Source organism: Podarcis cretensis (genome assembly GCF_951804945.1).
Source record: "Podarcis cretensis genome assembly, chromosome: 1".
NCBI lineage: Eukaryota > Metazoa > Chordata > Lepidosauria > Squamata > Lacertidae > Podarcis > Podarcis cretensis.
In genome coordinates, this window is record NC_137170.1 from 18961633 (window position 1) to 18983703 (window position 22071).

The 22071-nt window shown below is 39.3% G+C and overlaps 1 protein-coding gene across 2 annotated transcripts in view; it reads left to right on the forward strand.

Annotated features, from left to right (window-relative positions):
- The window catches only part of SETD3 (SET domain containing 3, actin N3(tau)-histidine methyltransferase), a 49364-nt gene extending 28295 nt beyond the window's left edge, over nucleotides 1-21069 (forward strand). For both annotated transcript variants that reach the window (XM_079948633.1, XM_079948632.1), the window contains exons 7-13: nucleotides 9013-9071; nucleotides 10402-10516; nucleotides 14128-14202; nucleotides 16610-16776; nucleotides 17600-17685; nucleotides 18591-18751; nucleotides 19687-21069. In XM_079948633.1, the coding sequence (XP_079804759.1) occupies nucleotides 9013-9071; nucleotides 10402-10516; nucleotides 14128-14202; nucleotides 16610-16776; nucleotides 17600-17685; nucleotides 18591-18751; nucleotides 19687-20133 (1110 nt within the window). In that variant the 3' untranslated portion in view covers nucleotides 20134-21069. The remainder of the gene's footprint in view (nucleotides 1-9012; nucleotides 9072-10401; nucleotides 10517-14127; nucleotides 14203-16609; nucleotides 16777-17599; nucleotides 17686-18590; nucleotides 18752-19686) is intronic.
- Nucleotides 21070-22071: the final 1002 nt, after the last annotated feature.

Genomic DNA, 22071 nt, shown 5'->3' on the forward strand with positions numbered 1-22071 from the left:
CATTCCTAAGCATATTTACTCAGAATGTCCCAGTGTATTCAATGAGTTTATCCTAGGTTAGTGTTTATTCTAAGGCACGATCTTTTTCATTGTTTTATAGGCCAGCTGGAAGGTGACATGAGTATAGTAAATAAATTTGAGATGTTACAATGTGTATACCCATCTCTCTCTCTCTCCCCACCCCCCAATACCTTTGGTTTAATGGATGCTGGTCCTTCCATATGATTGATCTAGTTTGCCCTAGAAAGCTGTGTGGGTTTGCTAAGGGTACATCTTTTGAGTGTGCCTTTCTGCATAATGCAAGCTGACAAGAATTACTGTTGGAAGAGAAGAACAATGAAGAAATCTACTCAAAAGACATTGAGTTACTTGCAGAGTATGTGCTAGTAGAACACTGGAAAGTTGGTTGATGCACATTTAATTATAGGCTCTTATTGACTAGTGACACAGTTTTAGCTCAGCTTTTGTTGGTATTTAATTTTTTATAATAATTAATTGTAACAATACTTAAAATTTATTTACACACACACACACACACACACACACACACACACACCGTTTGATTGTAGTACTAATTTATTGTCAGTTATTCTTCTACTTTGCCCTCACTGGCCAGAAATTGGATAATGTATTTTCCCTTACAGTTCCTTTCACTGAAAGGGTGGCAGCCTTGATTTTTTTTTAAAAAAATAAGAATTAGGAAAAGAGGCTTGGAATATCCTTAAGGTGATCAACCTCACACCTTCCCAGGACTATGCCCTCTCTCTTTTTTTCCAGTGGGGTGTAGGCATTAAAATGCAATGATACTTCTCTTAGACTTAGTCACAAAGATGGTTGCAGTCAGTCAGAAGGCACAGGAAGGAACTAGTGCTGTGTAGCCTCCCAGCTGTTTAAGCACTGATTCTCTGGGGCAGAGAAACACTTGACTAACCCATCCATAGCTAAACAGTGTTGGGGTGTGTCGAGCATTATTTATGCAGACTCTTATTCAATGTGGCCTCATTTCAAAATAAGTTGTGAAATGCCCTATTTTGAAATTTGGTATTAATTTAATGTTGTTCAAAACTCAAGATGGCAGAATTCTTTCCTCTGTATGTCCCCAGATTACTAATACTAGGGAGGCTAAAAGTTTGAATAAATTTTTCATTATCAATGTTTCTTTGAAGGTTCAGCTAACATTTTTTGCTATTTATATTGTGCATAAAGTTACAATATGGCATGCTTCTAAGTATCAGGAATGATTTAGTTTACCTTGTGGCATATCACTTAAGCTGTGTTCCAATTTAATGCCAAGCCATGGCTTGGTGATCAGAAAAATCTTTGCTTGTTCATTTGCCCCTTCTTCCTCATTTTACACAAGTTCTTTTTTCCACTTCCTGATTTTTGCTAACAGTAGTTTGCTGCGATATTTGAATAAGCAAACTGTGGTTAGTGCTTTGCTTCTAAATTTAAATTTGCAAGCTGGGTTTTGGAAGTAAGGTACTAAATTTAGCTTCCCAGTTTAGTAGTCAGTAATAAAGTGATAATAGTATTTAGGTCTAGTAATGCATAGAAAGGTGCCTTCTGATCAGTATTGTTTTGATTATATGTTGGAACTATTTTGTATATTTGCAAAAATTATATTGTTACTCTTTATTATTTTGCTACTGATTCTAACTGTAATTGAGAATCCTTGGTTTCCTCCTGCATTTTATTCTACATCCATTCTTTAATAGATGGTGTGTAAACCAATCTACATATTTTAGAAAAAAGTATTATTGCTGACATATTGATCTTTTGTATCTGAATTGGAGTAATATACCCACCTAGTCATGATCTTAAAACAGTCCACCCTTTTTACTGTATTTATGGAGAATCTATATGCCATTTGCAAAATGTTTTCCCAGATATCCAGTAGTATATTTTTACCGATTATGGGGGCCCATTTTTTTCATGTAATCTCTTATTTGTTCATATTCTGTTAACGTATTTGTTAAGCAGCTGATATTATTTATTAACTTCTGTAGTTTTCATGATAAGGTGTTTGAATTCAATCATATCTCATTATTTGCAAACATAATTTCAGTTATTCTTGTACACAATACTTAATTTGAAAGCACTCAAACCAGGTGAGTTTCTCTTTGATACGGCTATTACCTAATCAGGGGAACAGCTGATTTAATCAGCTGAGTTTTAGTTGATTGGCTAAAGCTGCATAGGAATAAAATAGTTTAAAGTGGATGTACATATGTGTTGTATCAGTTTAGAAGAGGCATTCTGCTTCCACATGAAAGAAGAGTGGGAATGCCTCTAATAAAAGGAGCGATGATGCCTCTTCTAAGATACCTCTTCTTGCCACTTGTTGTATTGTACTCATATTAAAACAGTTACTTCATCAACCAGTGTACCTTATTAATCAAATGTTGCAGATCTGCTTTTTCTGTTATTTATTTGATTAACAGGACTTGCAGTTACAGCAACTTTAGAGAGAAGAGGTTCTCTTAGAGCTGTTTGCTTCAAAGGTTTTTCGTGGCTGACAGAGCAATAGCAGCCAGAAAGTGCTGATAGATTTTACTGCAGCAAGCCTTATGCACATGCCTGGCACATGCTTGTTTTTTTTCTGCATACTTTACATGTTGGCCTGAAATCATCATGTAGCATCCAGTCTGATTGTTAATGAGATCTCTCCTCCCCCTCCTGCCTATTAATAGGACGGGGCTGAGGAAAAGAGATCTCATTAGGATAAAGGGGAGACCACTGAGAATGAGGCAGCAAAGCATTGTGCTTGGTCAAAAGGGGGAAAAAAGCCTTGAGCTCTGTGTTCAAAGACATTCAACTTAACAAGGTGAAAATCTTAAGCCTCTAAGTACCTTAAAGTCCTCTTGCTTTTTTGCCACAAAGGTCTTAACTATAACCCACGTTGAGATGATACAAAGAAAATAACCTCATCTTGGTGCCGTTCAGGGATTCCTTGTGGCTGTTGGAAAGATGAGAATTAATGTATGGATTCTTTTCACCAGCAAATTAAGCTCATGTGAAGACATGGACTTCTGAAGGCCTCTTCTGGCAGCCATCATATTCTACAGCATACAGTAAACATTAACTGGTCAGTGAACTCAGATGCATGTGTGCGCTATTAATACAGGAATGAACTCAATCCAGATTCTGCAATGCCATTACTTGCTGCAGGAAAACAGTTGAAGGTAGTTTTCTGATTGCTCATGCAATGCATTAAACAGCAATGCAAGTGGCAGCTGATATTTAAATACAGGCACATTTCAGTGTTGCTCTTGTTCTCTCCTTCCTTCTCTTTTTGTTTTTCTCTGCACTAATCTATTTGTAAAATTGGAATAATTAAGAGAAAGGCTCCCATTGACAGGAGAAGAGGTGATAATATATTTTCCAAGGTGGCATGTGAACTCTTCACTATGTCAGTTATGGAATTGCCTAGCTATGTGTTAAAGTGTTAGTTATAATCTGGATAAATTATTAAGCAAATGGAGCTGACCATGATCCTAGCGATTGAAGTAGACATACATAGGGTTGTACTGCATGCCATGGTCTCTTGATTCACCATCTATTAGAATTAAATTTCCCATCTCCAAACCTTTCCTTGTTTACAAATATCCATGTAAATAGTCTTATTACTAGTCCAATAAAACGGCAGCGTGTGCTTTTCAATTAAGCATTTGTCCTAATGTTCCCATTTGCATTTTTTTAGAAGTCTGCTACATATTCAGAGTTGACTAAAATAAAGTGAATGTAATACTGTTTCTAAAGCTAAGGAAGCATGAACTTAAAAGATCTGATTTTTGCCATTTATCAACTGGTTGCTTCATTTGAATAAGTGTCTATCTCTTTTTGATCAACCTGAAAAATTTGCATGCTCTGCAGCAGCCATATTCTATACTTTATTAAATATCTGTCAATTATAAATATCAAGGTTTTACATTAATGTCAAGATAGTACATCAAAAATTCATGGAATATGTGACTTTTTCCAAGGGTATTTAATACTTAATGCATTTGTGTCATTTTTCTTTCTAGATATATTGACAGGTTTTATTAAGTGTTTGTTAGGGAGATTTCATTTTTACCGAGGGACTGTAAAGAGAAGCTGCATGCTAAATCGATTTTTTAATCAGAGTATTCTTCTCTTGGTCACTTCAGCAGAGATACGCCAACATACTTTAAAACTCTGGAAAGCATTCTCAGAAATTCAGCAATTAATTTCTTTATAACATAATTCTCTAAACACATATATTTTGCTGTGAAACAGTAATCATTTTGTATTATAATTCAGTATTGTTTCTTGTGCTCCATTAAGAGTAGAGCTTGATTTCTGGAGCTGTACAAATAAGTAAATTTCCTTTGAAAAAAGTATCTTAAAAGGTACAGATGGCTTTCAAAAACATTGTATAAAGCTGTTGACTTTTATTTTCCCTGATCATTTTTAGTTTTTGCCATTTAACACATTATTAAACACCAATTGTGTTAGATACGGAATGTGTCCACTTTCAGTGCTATTTTAGTATCGGCAACACAACCAGGATAAAACTGGAACTATAAATGTGCATCCACAGATTGAGAAGTCCTATGTTTTCCTCCTTGAAATAATACCTTTATGGGCAAAGCATACACATCAAAATGCATAATCAAGTTTGCATTCTGTTGCAACTTTCTTCTATGGGCAGCGTTTGATGAATTTGTATGGTTTGGGGCAGGAAATGAGAAAATACTGAGAAGGAGCTGGAATTAGGTTAGTAACCAAGGGATGACAAACATAGCATTTACACATGGACCATATAGTCCCATAGGGCAGGGGCAACTGAAATGATGCTCTCCAGATTTTGGACTACAACTCACTTCAGCCCCAGTCATGACCAGCATTGAGGTATGATGGGAGTTGTAGTCCACATCATCTGAGGGGCACCATGTTGGTTACTCTTGACACAGAGTGGATGAAGAAGAAGAGGAGGAGGAGTTTGGATTTCATATCCCGCCTTTCACTCCCTTTAAGGAGTCTCAAAGCGGCTAACATTCTCCTTTCCCTTCCTCCCCCACAACAAACACTCTGTGAGGTGAGTGAGGCTGAGAGACTTCAAAGAAGTGTGACTCACCCAAGGTCACCCAGCAGCTGCATGTGGAGGAGCAGGGAAGTAAACCCGGTTCACCAGATTACGAGACTACTGCTCTTAACCACTACGCCACACTGGCTCTTCATTAAAAACATGCAATCTACACTGGATGTGTAGATTGCATGTTTTTAATGAAAGTGTACTGTTAAGATTATGTCCCTGACCAGAATACCTTAGGAAATGCCCATTTGCATAGCCTGAGGTGGTAATAGGCAAGTTTCTATGTATTGAGGCTCTACTCTAGGCTTCCTCTCTTCATGAACTCGCTAGCATGTGAAGCAGAGCCCTTTTAGTGGTGATTTTCCAGAGGCAGTGGTCTGCTCCTTTTTTCGTGAGGTTAAATTGATCTGTTCAGTACAAGGCTTTTAAGTGACTTTATGGATACAGTCGTACCTCAGGAGTTGAATGCCTTGCGAGTCGAACGTTTTGGCTCCCAAATGCCACAAACCCAGAAGTGAGTGTTCCGGTTTGCAAACATTCTTTGGAACCTGAACGTTCGACGCAGCTTCTGCAGCTTCCGATTGGCTGTAGGAGCTTCCTTGGTTTCCAAACGTTTTGGAAGTCGAATGGACTTCCGGAACATATTCCATTTGACTTCCAAGGTACGACTATATATTTGAATGTCATATTAAACCATAGTTCATGTTTAACACTACTCAGAATTCCCCATTTCACTCTTCCCTCGATCATGGCTGCAAAAAGCCACAAGCCTTGCTTTGTTGCATTGGAGTCAGAATTGTAGAGTTGGAAGGGTCATCTAATACAACCCCCTGCAATGTAGCAATCACTTGATAACAAACTTGGGCCATGGCTTGTGGTTTGTTTGTAGAGCCCTAGTTCAAAGGACACAACAAGCTTGTGGTTTGGCATGGGCATAAGTAGAGCAAAGCAGGGAATCATTAAGCCACAGTTGAACATTAGGGTGGAAGTCAGCTTTGCAGTACTGGCAGCTTGCTGGACAGAACAATCCCCCCTCGCCTCATGCATTGTTCTTGGGGTTCCCCTGACCCCCTCAGCTAATTGGTTTTGTGGTTGAAAGTCCCATTGTGCAAACAGAGCTTCCACTGACTGGGTTTATTAGGTGAATTCTGGTTTAATGTGACATCGGAATCAGTTGTATATTTGTCTTGTTTAAAGAGCTGCTGCTGTTGTTTTAAAAAATCATAATAATGAAAACAAAAACAAGGTCAATTTTTAATTTTCTGTAAGCCAACATCGTTTTTGTTTTTGTCGTCATTTTTTACTGGATAAACATAGATTTCAAATCAAGAAGGTCTGTGTGAGCTTTCATTCTCTGCAGAAGTTACCTTCTTGCAGTCTGTGGTGAAGTAATCTGATCATCTATATTTAATTGATGTTAAATTCCATCTTGAATAAAATTGCCCTTCTGCATGTTTTTAAGACGAGTTCTAAGGCTGTATTCTGTATTAAATGTGTTCCAGTTTGGTACCAGTAGGTGGAGTCATAGCCATTCTAGCAATCCCATTTTTGCTTCAGAGCGATCTTAACCAAAGGGTATGACCGCTTAGCTGGAAGAACCCTTTTCTTAGTTGAATTGTTACACAAAAATAATGTACAGTAACAGCACTTTTTGTCTAAGGTTTTATGATGTCCATAGGTATTTTCAAAAAGGGTTTGCCCATAACAAGACATGATGTTGGCTTTCTAATGTGTTTTTCCCTGCCATGTCAATGCAAAATATCTAAGCAAATTAATAACCAGTTATCTGTGAACATTTTTTACTTGTCAAGGTAACTTTTACCAAAATCGGACCATTTGTGTAACCTTGAATTATATATTTTCACTGTATCAATGCCCACATTGTCAAACAGCAAAAACGGGATAACTGAAAAATTATGTGCTTGGTTTTGATTTCAATATGCTTTTTGATTTATAATGAGCCTAGTGATAATGACTATCCTAAATTGTGACACTGAGCTTAACACAAATTATTCTGAGAATATCCAACTAAAATAGTCAAATGAAATTTTGCATGTAAACCAAATCACTTATTTTTTATTAGTTGAGAGAGCTGTGGTTTTCAGAGCTAGTCCATCCATAGGGCTAATTTAAGGGGTTGGAGAGAGCAGACACCTGGGACATAACACCCAATTGGCAGTCTTTTGTAATATATAATTTGCCTAAAATTGTGCACTGAGCACAAGCTTTTGTTTTCTAATTGATTTACGGTTTGAGCCACTTTTACCTCATCCCCTACTGTCCTGCACACAGTGCCAGCAAGTACATTACTGTGAGAGATGATAAATTACCATGCACTTGTGATGCTAATGCATCAAGAGTAAAGAAAAAAGAAAAAAGGAGCACACTACATAGAGCTCCTTGCATTAACAGTGTTGCAAAGATACATCCAAGCAAAACTCATTTGTATCATTAGAAATAACCATTCATTTGATCACTTACTGAAACCTGCCTATTCAACTGTAATTGAAATGGAATATTAAAATGATACTGTTAATGGCTCTCAATCTCTTAAGAGGGGAAAGGGGTTTTTTTTACGCATGTTCAAAAGGCTATGATTCTTTTTAGCTACTGTGTTTTAAAGTGCATAAGGCAAAGTGGCCTTGGAAGTACTTGAAGTTGGTTGGCCAGAAACGAGAGGCTAGTTCTGTGTAATTAATTCCTCTTTTAAATCATTCTTATTTCCTCATAATAATTAAGGTAGGCTTGCCATATTTCAGAAAGTAAAATTCCCGAGACACCCCCAAAGTCGTTGAGCTTCCTCTTTCTGGGGCTGGCTGTGCGGCAGGCACCGGGCATGTTATGAGCTCCTTCCCAAAGGGAGAGATTTTAGATTTAGATTTGCGGAGTTGGAAAGGACCTTTAGGATCATCTAGTCCAAGCCCCTGCAATGCAGGAGTCTTTCACCCAACACATGGGACTCAAACCCACAACCCTAACATTAAGAGTCTCATGCAGAGCTATCTGGGGGGGGGGGGTGTTAATGCACACAAACAAACAACCTCTCCCTGCTCAGAATTCTTTTCCCAACCCCAGAGTGAGATCCCAGCATTCTGCAGAAGGAGTAGGAATGACAAGTTCACATTTCCTTCACATAGATGGGAAGAAGCTTTCCTTTTTAGCCACCTTGGTTTCCCCTCCACCAGATCAGAGAAGACCAGAGAGACTCCATCCCAAATCCCAGAGAGTCCCTGCCAGTCACCATAGACAACACTGAAGTAGAGGGACCGATAGTCAGCTTCCTACGTTCCCAATTCAAAGCATGGTTACTCAGAGCTTAATTCCATTTATCCCAATAGGGCTTACTGCCTTGTAAGGTGCAGAGGCGTGCAGCCTTTAACATGTGGTATGTCCAAAATATAATTATATAACCTATGCATGTGACCATAACTGCTTCAACATTTAAATGTATTATGACTTGCAAGGCATGTGTAATGTCTGATTATTATTATTAAAAAAAAGAAAAAGAACCATTTTTGGATGTAAAGGAAGAGAGATGCTTAAAATACATTCACCCCTAAAGTGTGACTAAGGAGAACATAGAATTAACGTTTCAGGTTAAGAAAAGAAAAGAATTGGGACAAGCTTTTTCTCAATCAAGTTTTTATGTGTGGCGGGGAGATGGGAGTCCACCTTAAATGTGTGTGTGAGAGATGTTGTGGGTTCCAGTCTTTGAAATATGAAGAAACAGATTTATAGCGGCTGCTGGGCACAACAAATTAAGTTGACAGTGATGTATGAGAGCATAATAGCATGATGATCCCTCTGTAGCGCGGCTGGACGCCTCCTGCTTCATTTGGCTCTTGTTAGGATCTGTTAGGCAGCTAAATAATGAAATTCTGCTGACTGATTTCTGGTTGTTGTTTTTTGTTTTGTTTTTCCTTTTCAACTCTTCTCTGAATCCTCTTATTTCTCAGACCCATCCTAATGCCAGCAAACTGCCATTAAAGGATTCTTTCACTTATGATGATTACAGGTTGGTTTCCCTTTTTATATAAAAGTGGGTTGTTAAATGCCTTCAAATGCTTCCCTAGAAAATAATCAAGTTATTAATCATGAATCCCTGGTCCAGCCATAGTAGTTATATTACAGATCGGAGAATATAATTAATTTAGCCATCTAGATTTTAACATCAAAAGTTTTATAGCTAACCAGTTAGCATTAGTTAATGGTTGTTTCTAAATGCTGTTGTATTACTTTTCTTAATGCTTTATATTACTTTTTTAATTGGCCTTGGCCCACAGTTACTGTTTAATACTCTGGTATCTGTTAAAACAAAAGTAAGACCCTATATATATATATATAGATATATATGCTGGAGCGTGCTTTGTAAGAAAAGGAATAACATTCATAAAAGTCTTGCTATGTCTGAATTGACTCCCAGAGAAATTATCTTAATTTTCTGACTTATTATTGACCTGTCACTTCAAACCAATACATTAAGCAAAACTGGATATAATTTGTTTGTTTGCTTAGTCTGTCCCACATTCCTTTAGGTTTTCAAAATATAGATGCTGCAAGTGATTTATTATTATTATTATTACTACTACTACTATTATTAACAACAACAACAACAATAATGTTATTATTAGTCCCCTCCCATCCGACTAGATTGCCCCAGCCACTTTTGGTGGCTTCCAACAAAATATTTGAAATACAATGAACCATAAGTCATTAAAAGCTTCCTTATACAGGACTGCCTTCAGATGTCTTCTAGAAGTCATATAGTCATTTATCTCGTAGACATCTGATGGGAGGGTGCTTCACAGGGTGGCACCACTACTGAGAAGGCCCTCTGCCTAGTTCCCTGTAACTTCACTTCTCATAGTAAAGTTACTGCCAGAAGGCCTTCAGAGGTGGACCTCAGTGTCTGGGCTGGACAATGGAGGTGGAGATGCTCCTTCAAGGGCCAAGGCTGTTTATGGCTTTAAAGGTCAGCATAAGTGGACAGAAGACAGTAGATTGGCAAGGGATTCTGATTCCCAATTGTTTTGCAGTAGCAACAGCAAGCAAAATGACACACACACACCCCCAAAAAATACCTAGGTTGCTGAACTGGAGAAAGAATGATGTTCTTCTGAAAGAACTGTGAACTCATTTCAGTTCTTGTACTAAACAGTTATTCCTTGGCTCTTAATGTGCTCAGAGGCGTCCTGTTCAATTCTAACAATATGTCTTTTCACCCGACTGGTTGGTACTAAGAGCAGAATTTTTTTCTGCTATTGGCAGAAAGTTGGGAAGGATTATAATCTGAATTGGAACTTTTTGTCTATGGCTTTCACTAAACTGAGTATTTTGTCTTGTAGATGGGCAGTTTCCTCTGTCATGACACGACAAAACCAGATTCCTGCTGAGGATGGTTCCCGGGTTACCCTAGCACTGATTCCTTTATGGGACATGTGTAATCACACCAATGGGCTGGTAAGAACAGTGTTGTTGGGTTGTGTGTGTGTGTGTCCGCGTGTGTGTGAGAGAGAGAGAGGGAGAGAGAGAGAGTGTCCAATAGCACATTGACTAATCCACAGTGGCTATCCCTGGGATAACGGATATGTCTCAGGTTGACAAGATAACTCTAAATATGTCAGGATGAAGAAGATATTTTTAACAGGTGTTTAACACACAAGAGCCAGACACTCGGAGGTAAAAGAATTCCAATAGTAAGCAGCAGAATGGGGGGGGGGGCACCCTCTAGGCATGGAAGGTGTTGATTTGGGGATGCAGATGTTTGTTTCAGAGGACCTTACCACCTTAAAACTAATACCTAGACAGGAGGAGAAGTACAATATAATGTTGAGGAACAAAATCATCAATACAAGTTTTGCTGGGAGGAGAAAGCATGTGCAAAGGAACTGCTTTGTGAAGTTGTCTTTATCCACATCTGCAGTAAAAACAAAGATATGTTGCCTCCTTTCTCGAGCTATGATGTTTGATACCAGCTAATGGATCTCTTGTATCTCTGTTTTTCTATAGTATTAATACTAGTAATTTTGGGCTTGTTGCATGATGATCCTCTCCGTCCAGTAGGCTCTAAACCTCTGGCAGCACCAGCAACCAGTTTGACTGTCAAGTCACAATACCGCTAGAAAATAACAATGAGAAATACATGAAGACAGTATTCTTGACAGAGTTCTTGGAGCAGGATGATCTAATTAGTAGTGTCAGGAGCAAGAGAAAGCAGGATGGACACGGTTCCAGCTAAAACCAAAAGAGCCTTTTATTATTTAGCTTGTGGAAGAAGAAGAAGAAAGGCCCATGGGGTAGAGCAAGAATAGAGATGCATTATAGCTGACTGACTCGAGAAACATCTCGCCACCAACTTTGCAGCAGACTTCTCTCTTCCAGCTTTCATGCAGTGAGTCAGGATTTCATGGAGCATCAGTATGGAATCAGAGGCCAGAGTTGTGCTAAGCTCACAGGGAAATGCTTCATTGACGGGACTTTGTTGTAGCACACCTGGGTGTCAACAGTTTTCATCTGCACTGGGACATCTGCACTGTCCCATTTGGTTGGCGAGCCTTCTGAACTTCATGCACCTTCCCAAAATATAGCTGCAAACAATATAGCAATCTCAGGCCTAGGTCCATATGCAGCCCCGCAAGCCTCTCTGTCTAGCCCTTGGCATTCCCTCAGGCTGGTGCTCCTCCACACCTCTCGCTAACCCTACCGTGTGCCCCCTTCAAGTGCCTTTGCCCGAGTAGATGTCTCCTTGAACTGGGATGATATGCATGAGTTTTGCCTGGATAGAGTATGAGTTCGTGTAAACCTCAATAATTTGTATGGCTGGAATGTAGCCAGCTGTAATAAAGGGAGGAGTCCTCCTATCTGTTGCTCTTCCACCCTCAGTCCATGAACTGTAGTGGGGACCCATAACTAAACCTGACCAGCACTGTTAACATTGAATTTGCATTTAGCTTTAAGCATTTTTGGAAGGGGGGGGATCCACATTTGCATTTTGATGAAACGTTTTCTTAATGCATCATTTTGTGGATATATTGGCCTATTTTTCATGTCTTAAGGTTTACTTTTCATGTGCCTTTGATATAGAAGGGGATGTTTCCCTTGAGCTCAATGAATGTTGTGGGCAGGTTGATACTCAAAATCAAAACTGTCCATTAGCTCTTTGGATTTTATTTGGTTCAGAGCCCTTTGCTGTGGCTATTTACTTTTCCTAGCCCCGCTCCCTCCTTGCTAGACTATAGTCTATATTTCCCCTGGGTGTTGGTGCTGGGGATTAGCTGGGACTACTGCGCTAGTCCTTATGGGTTTGATCCCCCATGGATAGTTTCTCCTCATTTTTCAGCTCCTGGGACAAGAGGAATTTTTTTTTATAGAACTATAAAAATCAGACATACCCAAATTCCAAGCTGCTTTTTTGTTTGGAACACTTGTATACAAACAAAAATGATATAAGGAAAAGAGAAACTTTGAGAAGGACAAAAAAGCAGGAAGCTATTCCACTAGGGAATGAGAGGAACAGCTTTTTAAAAAAAAGGAAAATGAAAGCCCATAAAACAAGTTTCATATGCCATAAAACCAGGCACCCTCCCACAAATTCTATATATCGAAACATTAAAAGAGCCCTGAAACACTTGAAACTGATTGTCATCCAATTTAAAGTATTCTGATTAAAGGTGTTAGTTTGAAGAAGAAGAAAAACATTTTCCCTTTGTGTTTAGATGATGGCATGTGTCAGGGCAGGCAACATACTAGAAAAGGCATTCACTTGTATGCGATATAAGATTAATACCTCCTCTAAGATGATACCTGCAACCCTCTTTTTCTTCTTCTGCCTGATTAAATAGGGCACTCTTTTAAATCAATGAAAAGATTTTAAATCTATTGATTTAACTGATTATTCAACTAAGCATTACAACCCCAACTGAAAACCTCTGTAGATTTTGTTTCAAATCACATCTATGTATGAGGCCTGTTCCTTGAGATTGGTATGTTTTCTGTGTTGTACAGCTTGATTTATCAAGAACATTCCTGCTTAATGAAAATAATATTGTGGGACAATTTCCATGTTAATAATGAGCCACTTTAGTCATTGTGGTTTGATAAAAGAAATATGGTTAAGTGGCAACTTCTTCATCTTCCCACAGCAAAATCCCATCACCATCTAAGAATAATTACCTAAGTTTCAGATAAAGAGATTATTTGCAAATAAATTGGAGTCCTCTGAAGAAAGTATCCCCCAAAGATTCACAGTTATCCACTCCTCTTTTTGATTTAGAGTGATGAAAAATGCACTGAGAGTTGAAGTGTGTGACAGAAACTAGTTCTCTTAGTGCAGTGCTGCAGAGGACCCCATGGGAGTGACTTGAAACTCAACAACACTGTTATGGGTGAGAGGGGTCAACTTAGGACCAACACAAAGTGGTCTAGAAGGGTGCCATTTTTTATAGCTTTTCTATAATATTTGAGAATTGTTGGAGAACAGGTGAGGTCCCTGCAAGCTGGAAGTGCGCAAATGTTGTCCCCATCTTAAAAAAAAAAAATTGGAGGGAGGGGTTAGCTGACCAAACTCTCACCAGCCTTTGAAATAGGGTTGGGGAGCCTCTGCCCTCCAGATGTTTCTAAACTACAACTCCCACAATCCCTGACCATTGGCCATGCTGGCTTGGGGCTAAAGGGAGTTGGAGTCCAGCTACAGCTGGATCGGCACAGGTTCCCCAATCACTGTTCCAAAAGAAAGAAAAATACAAGGTAACTTCCCCAAGGACTAAGAGGCTTGACTTTGTTACAGGGTAGTAGGTGCTGTTTCTTCTTGTTATTTTTTAAGTAGTAGTCATTTTACGTCCTTTAAAGCAGGCACCCCCAAACTCGGCCCTCCAGCTGTTTTGGTACTACAACTCCCATCATCCCTAGCTAACGGGACCAGTGGTCAGGGATGATGGGAATTGTAGTCCCAAAACATCTGGAGGACCGAGTTTGGGGGGTGCCTGCTTTAAAGGAAGATCAGGCTCATACAAACAAGGTTGAACTATAAAATGCTGAACATTTTTCTTCTTTCTTTTGAATCCTCTGTATAGATCACTACAGGCTACAATTTGGAAGATGACCGTTGTGAATGTGTAGCACTTCAAGATTTTAAGGCTGACGAACAGGTAATCTTGAGATGTGTGTGTGTGTGTGTGTGTGTATGTATTTGTGTGTGATTTAACATTTGAAGTTCCATGTGTAGAATTCACACATATACAGATGCATCCAATTGATAGTAAATACACACAATTCTAATTTAGCTTCAGGAGTCTTGTTAGGAGTGTTCCATGAGACATTCCTTACAAATGTGTTATAAAGACTGAGGATAAATAGCTCTCTTTTTGTAACATAAAAAGTGCATTTGTCATTGCAAAGGAAGAAGAATGCCTTGATCTAAAACAACCTTACCTTGTGTCATGAGTAACTCAGCCATTTTTTGTTTTGAATGATAGCACATTGGTAGGAATGTTCACATAGGTGAGGGCATTTAAAATACTTGACCTGAGCATCATGAGCTGGGCAGCCATTGTTTGTTCAGCATTTTGCTCTTTGGCATTATTTAGTTCACATTCAGCTGTTTTCTGACTTCTTACCACTTAACCGTCCAGAAAATAAAAGATGATGTCACTAACCAATTCAGCTGTCAGGATCCATTCTCTAAGGGATGTATAGCTCCTTTTAACAGGCATCAATATCTGCCTTCAGTGCTCACTTCTCATATCCTTGCGATTCATGTTGTCCATTATTACTGTTGACCATTAATTCTTGGACTTCCCTGTGATGTAGTATAAACAGCTATTTGTTAATGCTGTTTATACCCCACCCTGTCACAACAGCTTGAAGTGGATGCTTCATATAGGTTTACAATTTCTCATAAATTTCTTGCAATTCTGAAACATGTCCCAGCTGCTAATTTAGCGAACGACATTATTAAGTAAAATTATTGGATGTTCTCATAGTCCGTTGCGAACCTCCCTGGGATCTTCAGATGACGGGCAGTATACCAATTTAATAAATAAATAAAATAAAATAAATTAGGTCATAAACTTGCACACAATTAAGTTAAATTTGGTACTTATATAGGTGGGGAAAGTGGAAAGAATATTATGCCCCCTTCTCTAGAGTCCAGAAATCCAGGCATCCATTAGCCACCAGTACCTGAAAAGCAACATGGTGACTGGCACGTGAATTACTAACGAGATCAGGATGCAGATTTTCTTCTTCTACTGATGTGTGCTGCTTTTTGGGGGTCCTGGTTCCTACCTCCTCTGAGTCTCTGTTTTGTTCCTTTCCCAACTGTGCTCCCTTCCTCTTGGTATATGCTATGCTCTGCACCCTTACACTGATATGTATGTGGGCTAGCAGCAAGACTTTCCCCTCCATCCCCATGAAGAGGGGAACAGACCAGAATATTCCAGCAAGTACAGGGCTCACCCACTTACGGGCCAGGGTGAAGCAGCTGCCTCAGGCAGCCCTCCGAAGCAATGTCAACATTGGTGCCAATTTGCCACAAGTTCTTGACGAAATCACAAGAAACCTTGCGATATTTTGGCAATATCTCACCAGAAGTTGACTCTGATGCCAGCGCCACAGCAACAGTGCTGGCAGAGCTGGTGGCGAAATGGGTCACACCGACCCTGGATCCCACTTCTCACTAGTGGGCATAGGTTTCCATTTCTAGTTATTAGGAAAACTTACTAGCTTTGGTGTTTTGCAAAAACTTTGCACCCCTGCCGCTCGGGTGATCTTTGCTTTTTCCATTAAAAAAGACCAAGTATAAATCCACTGATGGCTAACAGAATGCGACAGAGGTGAAGGATGAAGCAGAGTTGACACACTGGAGAGAGGATAAGCATTCTATGGATATCTGTTGAAAAGGGGGAGCACTATCCAAAATTAATCATAGGACACCAGTTTTGATAACTAGAGTACAGAATTAAATGTTTTTTAACACATAGAGTAGACCTCGAGTCTCTTGGCTAGCTGGCTTCCATTCAGTGGTCTTGGGAAGGTAAGCAGAAGGAAAATCTCAGTTAACTCCCCCCCCCCCCCGCGTAGTATCAGCAAACTCTGTTAGACGGAACCCGGTTCAGGAATGATATCCAGTAATATTTTGAGGTCCCTTTAGAATGTGAATGCCATCTTTTTAGGTGAGGTGTTCTCTTTCTTTGATTGGTCAAGTCATTTGACAGCTCACGGTACACCATTTTTTGGAAAAAGCTGCATTTCTGTGTGAATTCTGTTGCTCTCTATGTCTAATGCATGTAGTTCTGAAGATGGTCAATGGAGGAGCTTTGGGCACATGCAGGTAGAGGTCTCTGTGTTTAGAACAGCATCCAAAGTGTTTGAGTAAAAGTAGTTCCTAGGGTTAAAGTTTGCCTTGTCCGTTATTTAAAGATAGCATTCTCATATGCATTGTGGTCTGCAGCACTATAGTATGGGGGGGGGGGTTGTGTAATGTGTAATTTGTCATTCCATGAGTTGATCCTAAGCTATTTTTCTGTCCCTTCGCTTCTCTTTTCATCCTCCTAGATTTACATTTTTTATGGCACTCGGTCAAATGCTGAATTTGTGATCCACAGTGGGTTTTTCTTTGATAATAATTCACATGACAGAGTGAAAATAAAGCTTGGAGTGAGTAAAAGTGACAGGCTGTATGCTATGAAGGCAGAGGTCTTAGCTCGCGCTGGCATCCCAACGTAAGTCAAATTGAAAGACGCTGTTTTTGTATTGAAACATTTCAAGCTCTAAGGTCAAGTAGAACATTATAGCAAAACTGCTGTTCATTAAAGTAGGTGGAGCCTACATTATATCTCACTCCTATATAGTTATCTTAAATTGCTGTTATTAAGCAAGTTTGCTGATTATGAGACACGTTTACCAACATCTTAAGAATAAATTGCCTGTTGGAGGGCAAGAGAATATGCCGGTTTGTTATTTTTGCTCTCTGTTTCCCCTCATTATAAAAGTACTGTCATGGTCTATTTGTGACCTATAATGCTTTCAGCATCCTTCATTTTTGAACCATAAATCCAAACACACACTGTTACTTTTGAACCATAATCTTTTTAATTCAGACTATTGTACAATATCTAGTCAGTGTTCTTTGGTTGAATTACCAGCCTCTTGCTAGATTGAATAGATTTTCTTCTAATAGATTTTTCAATAATTTCTGATGGTCAGTATGTCAAGGAAGCGAGTGTTAATATTTTGTAGCTTGGAAATGAGATTTCTATAGGTCTTAACGTGGTAAATGAAAGCATGCACAATTTTTATTAGGTAGTTATATAAAGTAATAGTAAAGTAATACTTGACTAATCTATTATAGAGAAGGAATTGCTCAATTTTTATCTGAGAAAAGTTTGAACAGCTTCAGTTTAATGCTCAGAAATTGGATTGACCCTTATACAGCTTCACTTTACAATAAAAAGAATATATTATAAATTAAGGATTTTCATACCGCATAATCAAGCTACCAAAGACTGACATCTTATTCACTTTTTTTTTTACTTTCTTTTTTAGTTCTAGTGTGTTTGCCTTGCACTCAACAGAGCCTCCAATCTCAGCCCAGCTTCTGGCTTTCCTTAGAGTGTTTTGCATGACGGAAGGTAAAAAACCTTTATGAAAAATTGTATCAAATTTTGTTCTATTGTTTGAAGGTCAAAATTGGATTAAGGAAAGAAAATTCAGCCCTCCAAAGAATTCCAGAGAAATTACTAGCCCACCAAAGAAAAAAACATCCTAGCCTTTTTGACCATATATACCATCCTCTGGTAGACATTAATGGAACATTGAAGCTATGGAAAGACTATTTTCCAGTTTGCAAAAGCTTTTATTTTAGAGTTGGAAGGGATCCTGAGGATCATCCTGTCCAACCCCCTGTAATGCAGGAATATACAGCAGTCCCATGCAACGATTGAACCTGCAACCTTGGCATTATCAACACCATGCTGTAACCAACCTAGGCAAATTTTACTTGTCACAATTGATTACACAAATGGCTATTTACAAGCCTAGTTTGGAAGCCAAAATATATATTCTTCAGGATTTTTATACCTCTTTTCTCTTGGAGATGCTGTATTGAGGAAGGTGGGGAATTGCAAATAAAAGATCATTAGTTAGGTATTTATTTATCGCTTTATGCAAAAATAAAACCCCTCACAAGGTGAGTTTGTAAGATGAAATAAATAAAAGCAATTTAAAACCACAAAAATTTAAAATTATGAACAATACACACTCTATGATGGTGAAGCCTTCTTAGGCTGTGATATTTTCACAGACTTAGCTGGAAGAAAATCACATTGAACTTGGTGATGGCCAGAATAGATGGAACAATTCTCTGTTTGAATTTAGAGAATCGATTCTGTACCAGTAAAGTCTTGAGCTTCAGCTCTGAAGAACTCAGAAAGCAACAGGTCCATTTACTCATGCTTATGAATGGTTTGGTTTTGTTAGCCTTCCAGAGGCCAAAATAAATGGAGCAATTGCTGATTGTCCTTTCTCCTCCTCACAGATGAGCTGAAGGAACACTTGATAGGAGAGCATGCAATCGACAGAATCTTCACTCTTGGCAATTCTGAATTTCCAGTGAGCTGGGACAATGAAGTGAAACTTTGGACATTCCTTGAAGCCAGGGCATCTCTTCTGTTAAAAACCTACAAAACCACTATTTTGGTAAGACTTCTAAGAGCATGCTCGTACTTACAACCTAACAGGATCTCATAGGAATGAGTTCGTCTTTTTAAAACATTCCCTTTTGGTGCCTTTCTTCTCTAGAAAGGAGTTAATAGTATTCTTTGTGCTTGGGAGATGTTTAGAGGTGTAAGCTCATCACTTGGCTGCTGCACTGTAGGTTTTCTGAACTTTGTACGGTGGTACCTCTGGTTACGTACTTAATTCGTTCCGGAGGTCCGTTCTTAACCTGAAACTGTTCTTAACCTGAAGCGCTGCGCGATTTCTGTTCTCATCCTGAAGCAAAGTTCTTAACCCGAGGTACTATTTCTGGGTTAGCGGAGTCTGTAACCTGAAGCGTCTGTAACCTGAGGTACCACTGTATTCAGAAATGGACCATGATCTACAGCCCATATGCTGGGCTTCTGAGAAAAAAAAAATTCTATTTTAGTATATGTGCAGTACTTTGGGGTTGAGGAGGCAGGCGTGGACCTCTTAATGCTTATGATTTATACCCACTTTTCAGACACACTCATTCCAGCTACTCTATGTCTTTCTGGGCATGGAAACTCTTTTGTCTTCTTTTGTCTTCGAATTGCAAACATTTCCTTTTTTTCAGACCTCCACTGACTTAAAATTCCAAGACTGTTTCATACTCAGTATTACCTGCTCACTTTAATGACTCTACTCTCTGTCTCTTAGGCCTAGAACACCTATCAGCTGCTACCTTTCACTATGTATAACTGCATTCATTTTTACATTTGACCTGGCATAACAATGGCATTGTTATGATTAATACAGCAATGTAAAAAACTGGTAACTTTGACCACTTACAGAAGTACAGCTTTATGGTTAAAATCCAAAGCCCTGCTTAGATTTTGGTGAATACACCACGTTTTATTCTCTTCTCTTCTCCCCTCCCCAATTTCTGATTTTAGGATGATAAATCTTTTTTGGAAACGCATGACCTTACCTGTCACGCGACAATGGCTATTAAACTGCGCTTAGGAGAGAAAGAAATTTTGGAGAAAGCAGTCAAGAGTGCGGCCGCCAACAGAGAGTACTACGGCAAACAAATGGCAGAAGGAGTTCTCCTCCCCAAGTATGAAGAGAGTAATATTGCCTTACTAGAGAATACTGTGGCAGACTCAAGACTCCCAATTGTCTTGAGAAACTTGGACGAAGAGACAGAGGATCAAGAGGACTTAAAGATTGAGGAAGCCATTGGGGCAGAAGTTGCAGCAAACGGATTTGTGAATGGTGACAATTCTTTGCTTAACGGGACCAAATCGGAAAACGAAAATCTAAATCAAGAGGAAAGTAACAGAGAGACTGAAGATGCCAAAGAATCTTCTTCAGACAGTACTGATGAGGTTAAAGAATAGCTCTAAAATAGTTTTGAATTTATTGTGAAATTGAAAACTAGCAGGTGTTCTCTTCTTCTTCTTCTTCTTCTTCTTCTCCTCCTCCTCCTCCTCCTCCTCCTCCTCCTCCTCCTCCTCCGAACAGTGATTTACATTGGTGTGTTTCCTAACATTTCTTTCTGCAGAGGAAAATGTTTTTTGCTGCTTTATAATAATAATAAAAAAAAGATTTTTAAGTTATTTAAGAGATTTAGCATCCCTTTTCTACTAAGATTGCCATCTTGCTTTTGGAGGACTAGGGTCCAGGGAAAATGCGAGAGGTGGTACCTTTGGAGAATTGTGCAGCCCTCGGTTAGGAAAACGTGTTTACTTCCTAGGGAAGAGTTCAACTTTATCTGCTATCTTTCTGTCCTGTTTACTCTGACTTCTAAAATGTAAGGTTTGTTTTCTTGCCCAAGGAGGTGGCAAGTTTGACTGACTGTCCACTTGGCATAAGCAGAGATCAGAGCAGCACAAAAGAGTAGATGCACTGAAAAGTAGATACACCCTTAAAAATGTAAGGTGGCAACCTTATTTTCACTAGGTTTCACACGTTAAGAATACATTCTAATTACAGTGGTTTCTATGAACTATCGTTTATTTTGTGGTTTGGTTTACTGTACAAGAAACTTAATTTCCCACCCCACCATATCCTTGAAATCAAAGTGCGCAACTACAGTACATCCTCAGTTTGTTTATTATTATTTTTTAAGGCTTGACTTTTTTAAATTTTCAAAATGGCACTGGTTTAATTTTGTGAAGGAAGAGATTGGAAGCAGCTCAGCCCAGCCTCCAGATGCAAACTGTGTTGTTCAGAGTGAGGCTGCTCCCCAACCTTTTCAGATTTTCACAAATAGCTAGAGATTTTCAAAGCTACACTTTTGACTAAGAAAATTATTAAAAGTAAAACTTGATTAATTTGTGTCTGCTGCTATTTCATTCATTTTGCATGAGCATATTTGCATGACGTATTGACTTAGATTTCAATTCTGGTTACACAGGCCACAAGGGAGTTGGGATAGGAGTGGTAAGCAGCAGGGTCTGGGGAATGTGTGAATACACACAGCAGGGGTGAGAGGAACTGGATCCCACCAGTGTGGACCGCTTTGGCGTGTGGGTGGGGCACTATCCTCTCAAATCATGTGATAACAAGCGATTCAAAGGTCAGGTATTGGCTTTCAGTGGAAGATTCTTCGTTTGCAGTTCTAGCTCCTCTGCAGCCATTGCTTGACTTCAAACTAGAGAGGCAAAAAGAGACTCTTCCTTGAACTTTCCCATCTGATGTTATATGGTGTCCAATTTGGGGGAAGTAAAGGTAAAGGGACCCCTGACCATTAGGTCCAGTCATGACCGACTCTGGGGTTGCAGCGCTCATCTTGCTTTATTGGCTGAGGGAGTACAGCTTCCGGGTCATGTGGCCAGCATGACTAAGCCGCTTCTGGCGAACCAGAGCAGTGCACTGAAATGCCGTTTACCTTCCCGCTGGAGCGGTACCTATTTATCTACTTGCACTTTGACGTGCTTTTGAACTGCTAGGTTGGCAGGAGCTGGGACCGAGCAACAGGAGCTCACTCCGTCACAGGGATTCAAACCATATCAGGTGGATGACACAGGATAGGGTATTTTCTGTAGCTAAATTGCAGCTAGGTAGCCAGTATTATGTGCAATACACAGGGATTCGACCCGCCGACCTTCTGATCAGCAAGTCCTAGGCTCTGTGGTTTAACCCACAGTTTAACCCACATTTGGGGGAAGTGGGTAGTCCTAAATACCCTGGTGGGCCAACCTCTGGAACTTGGTTGTTTTTTTTAATAAGGATTATTAAACAGCTAAAAAATTTTTAACCCCCTAAGGCTGTGTACAACATAAACAATATTGCTAAAAGAAAAATGCAGCATAGAACCAGTGAAATAGCAATAG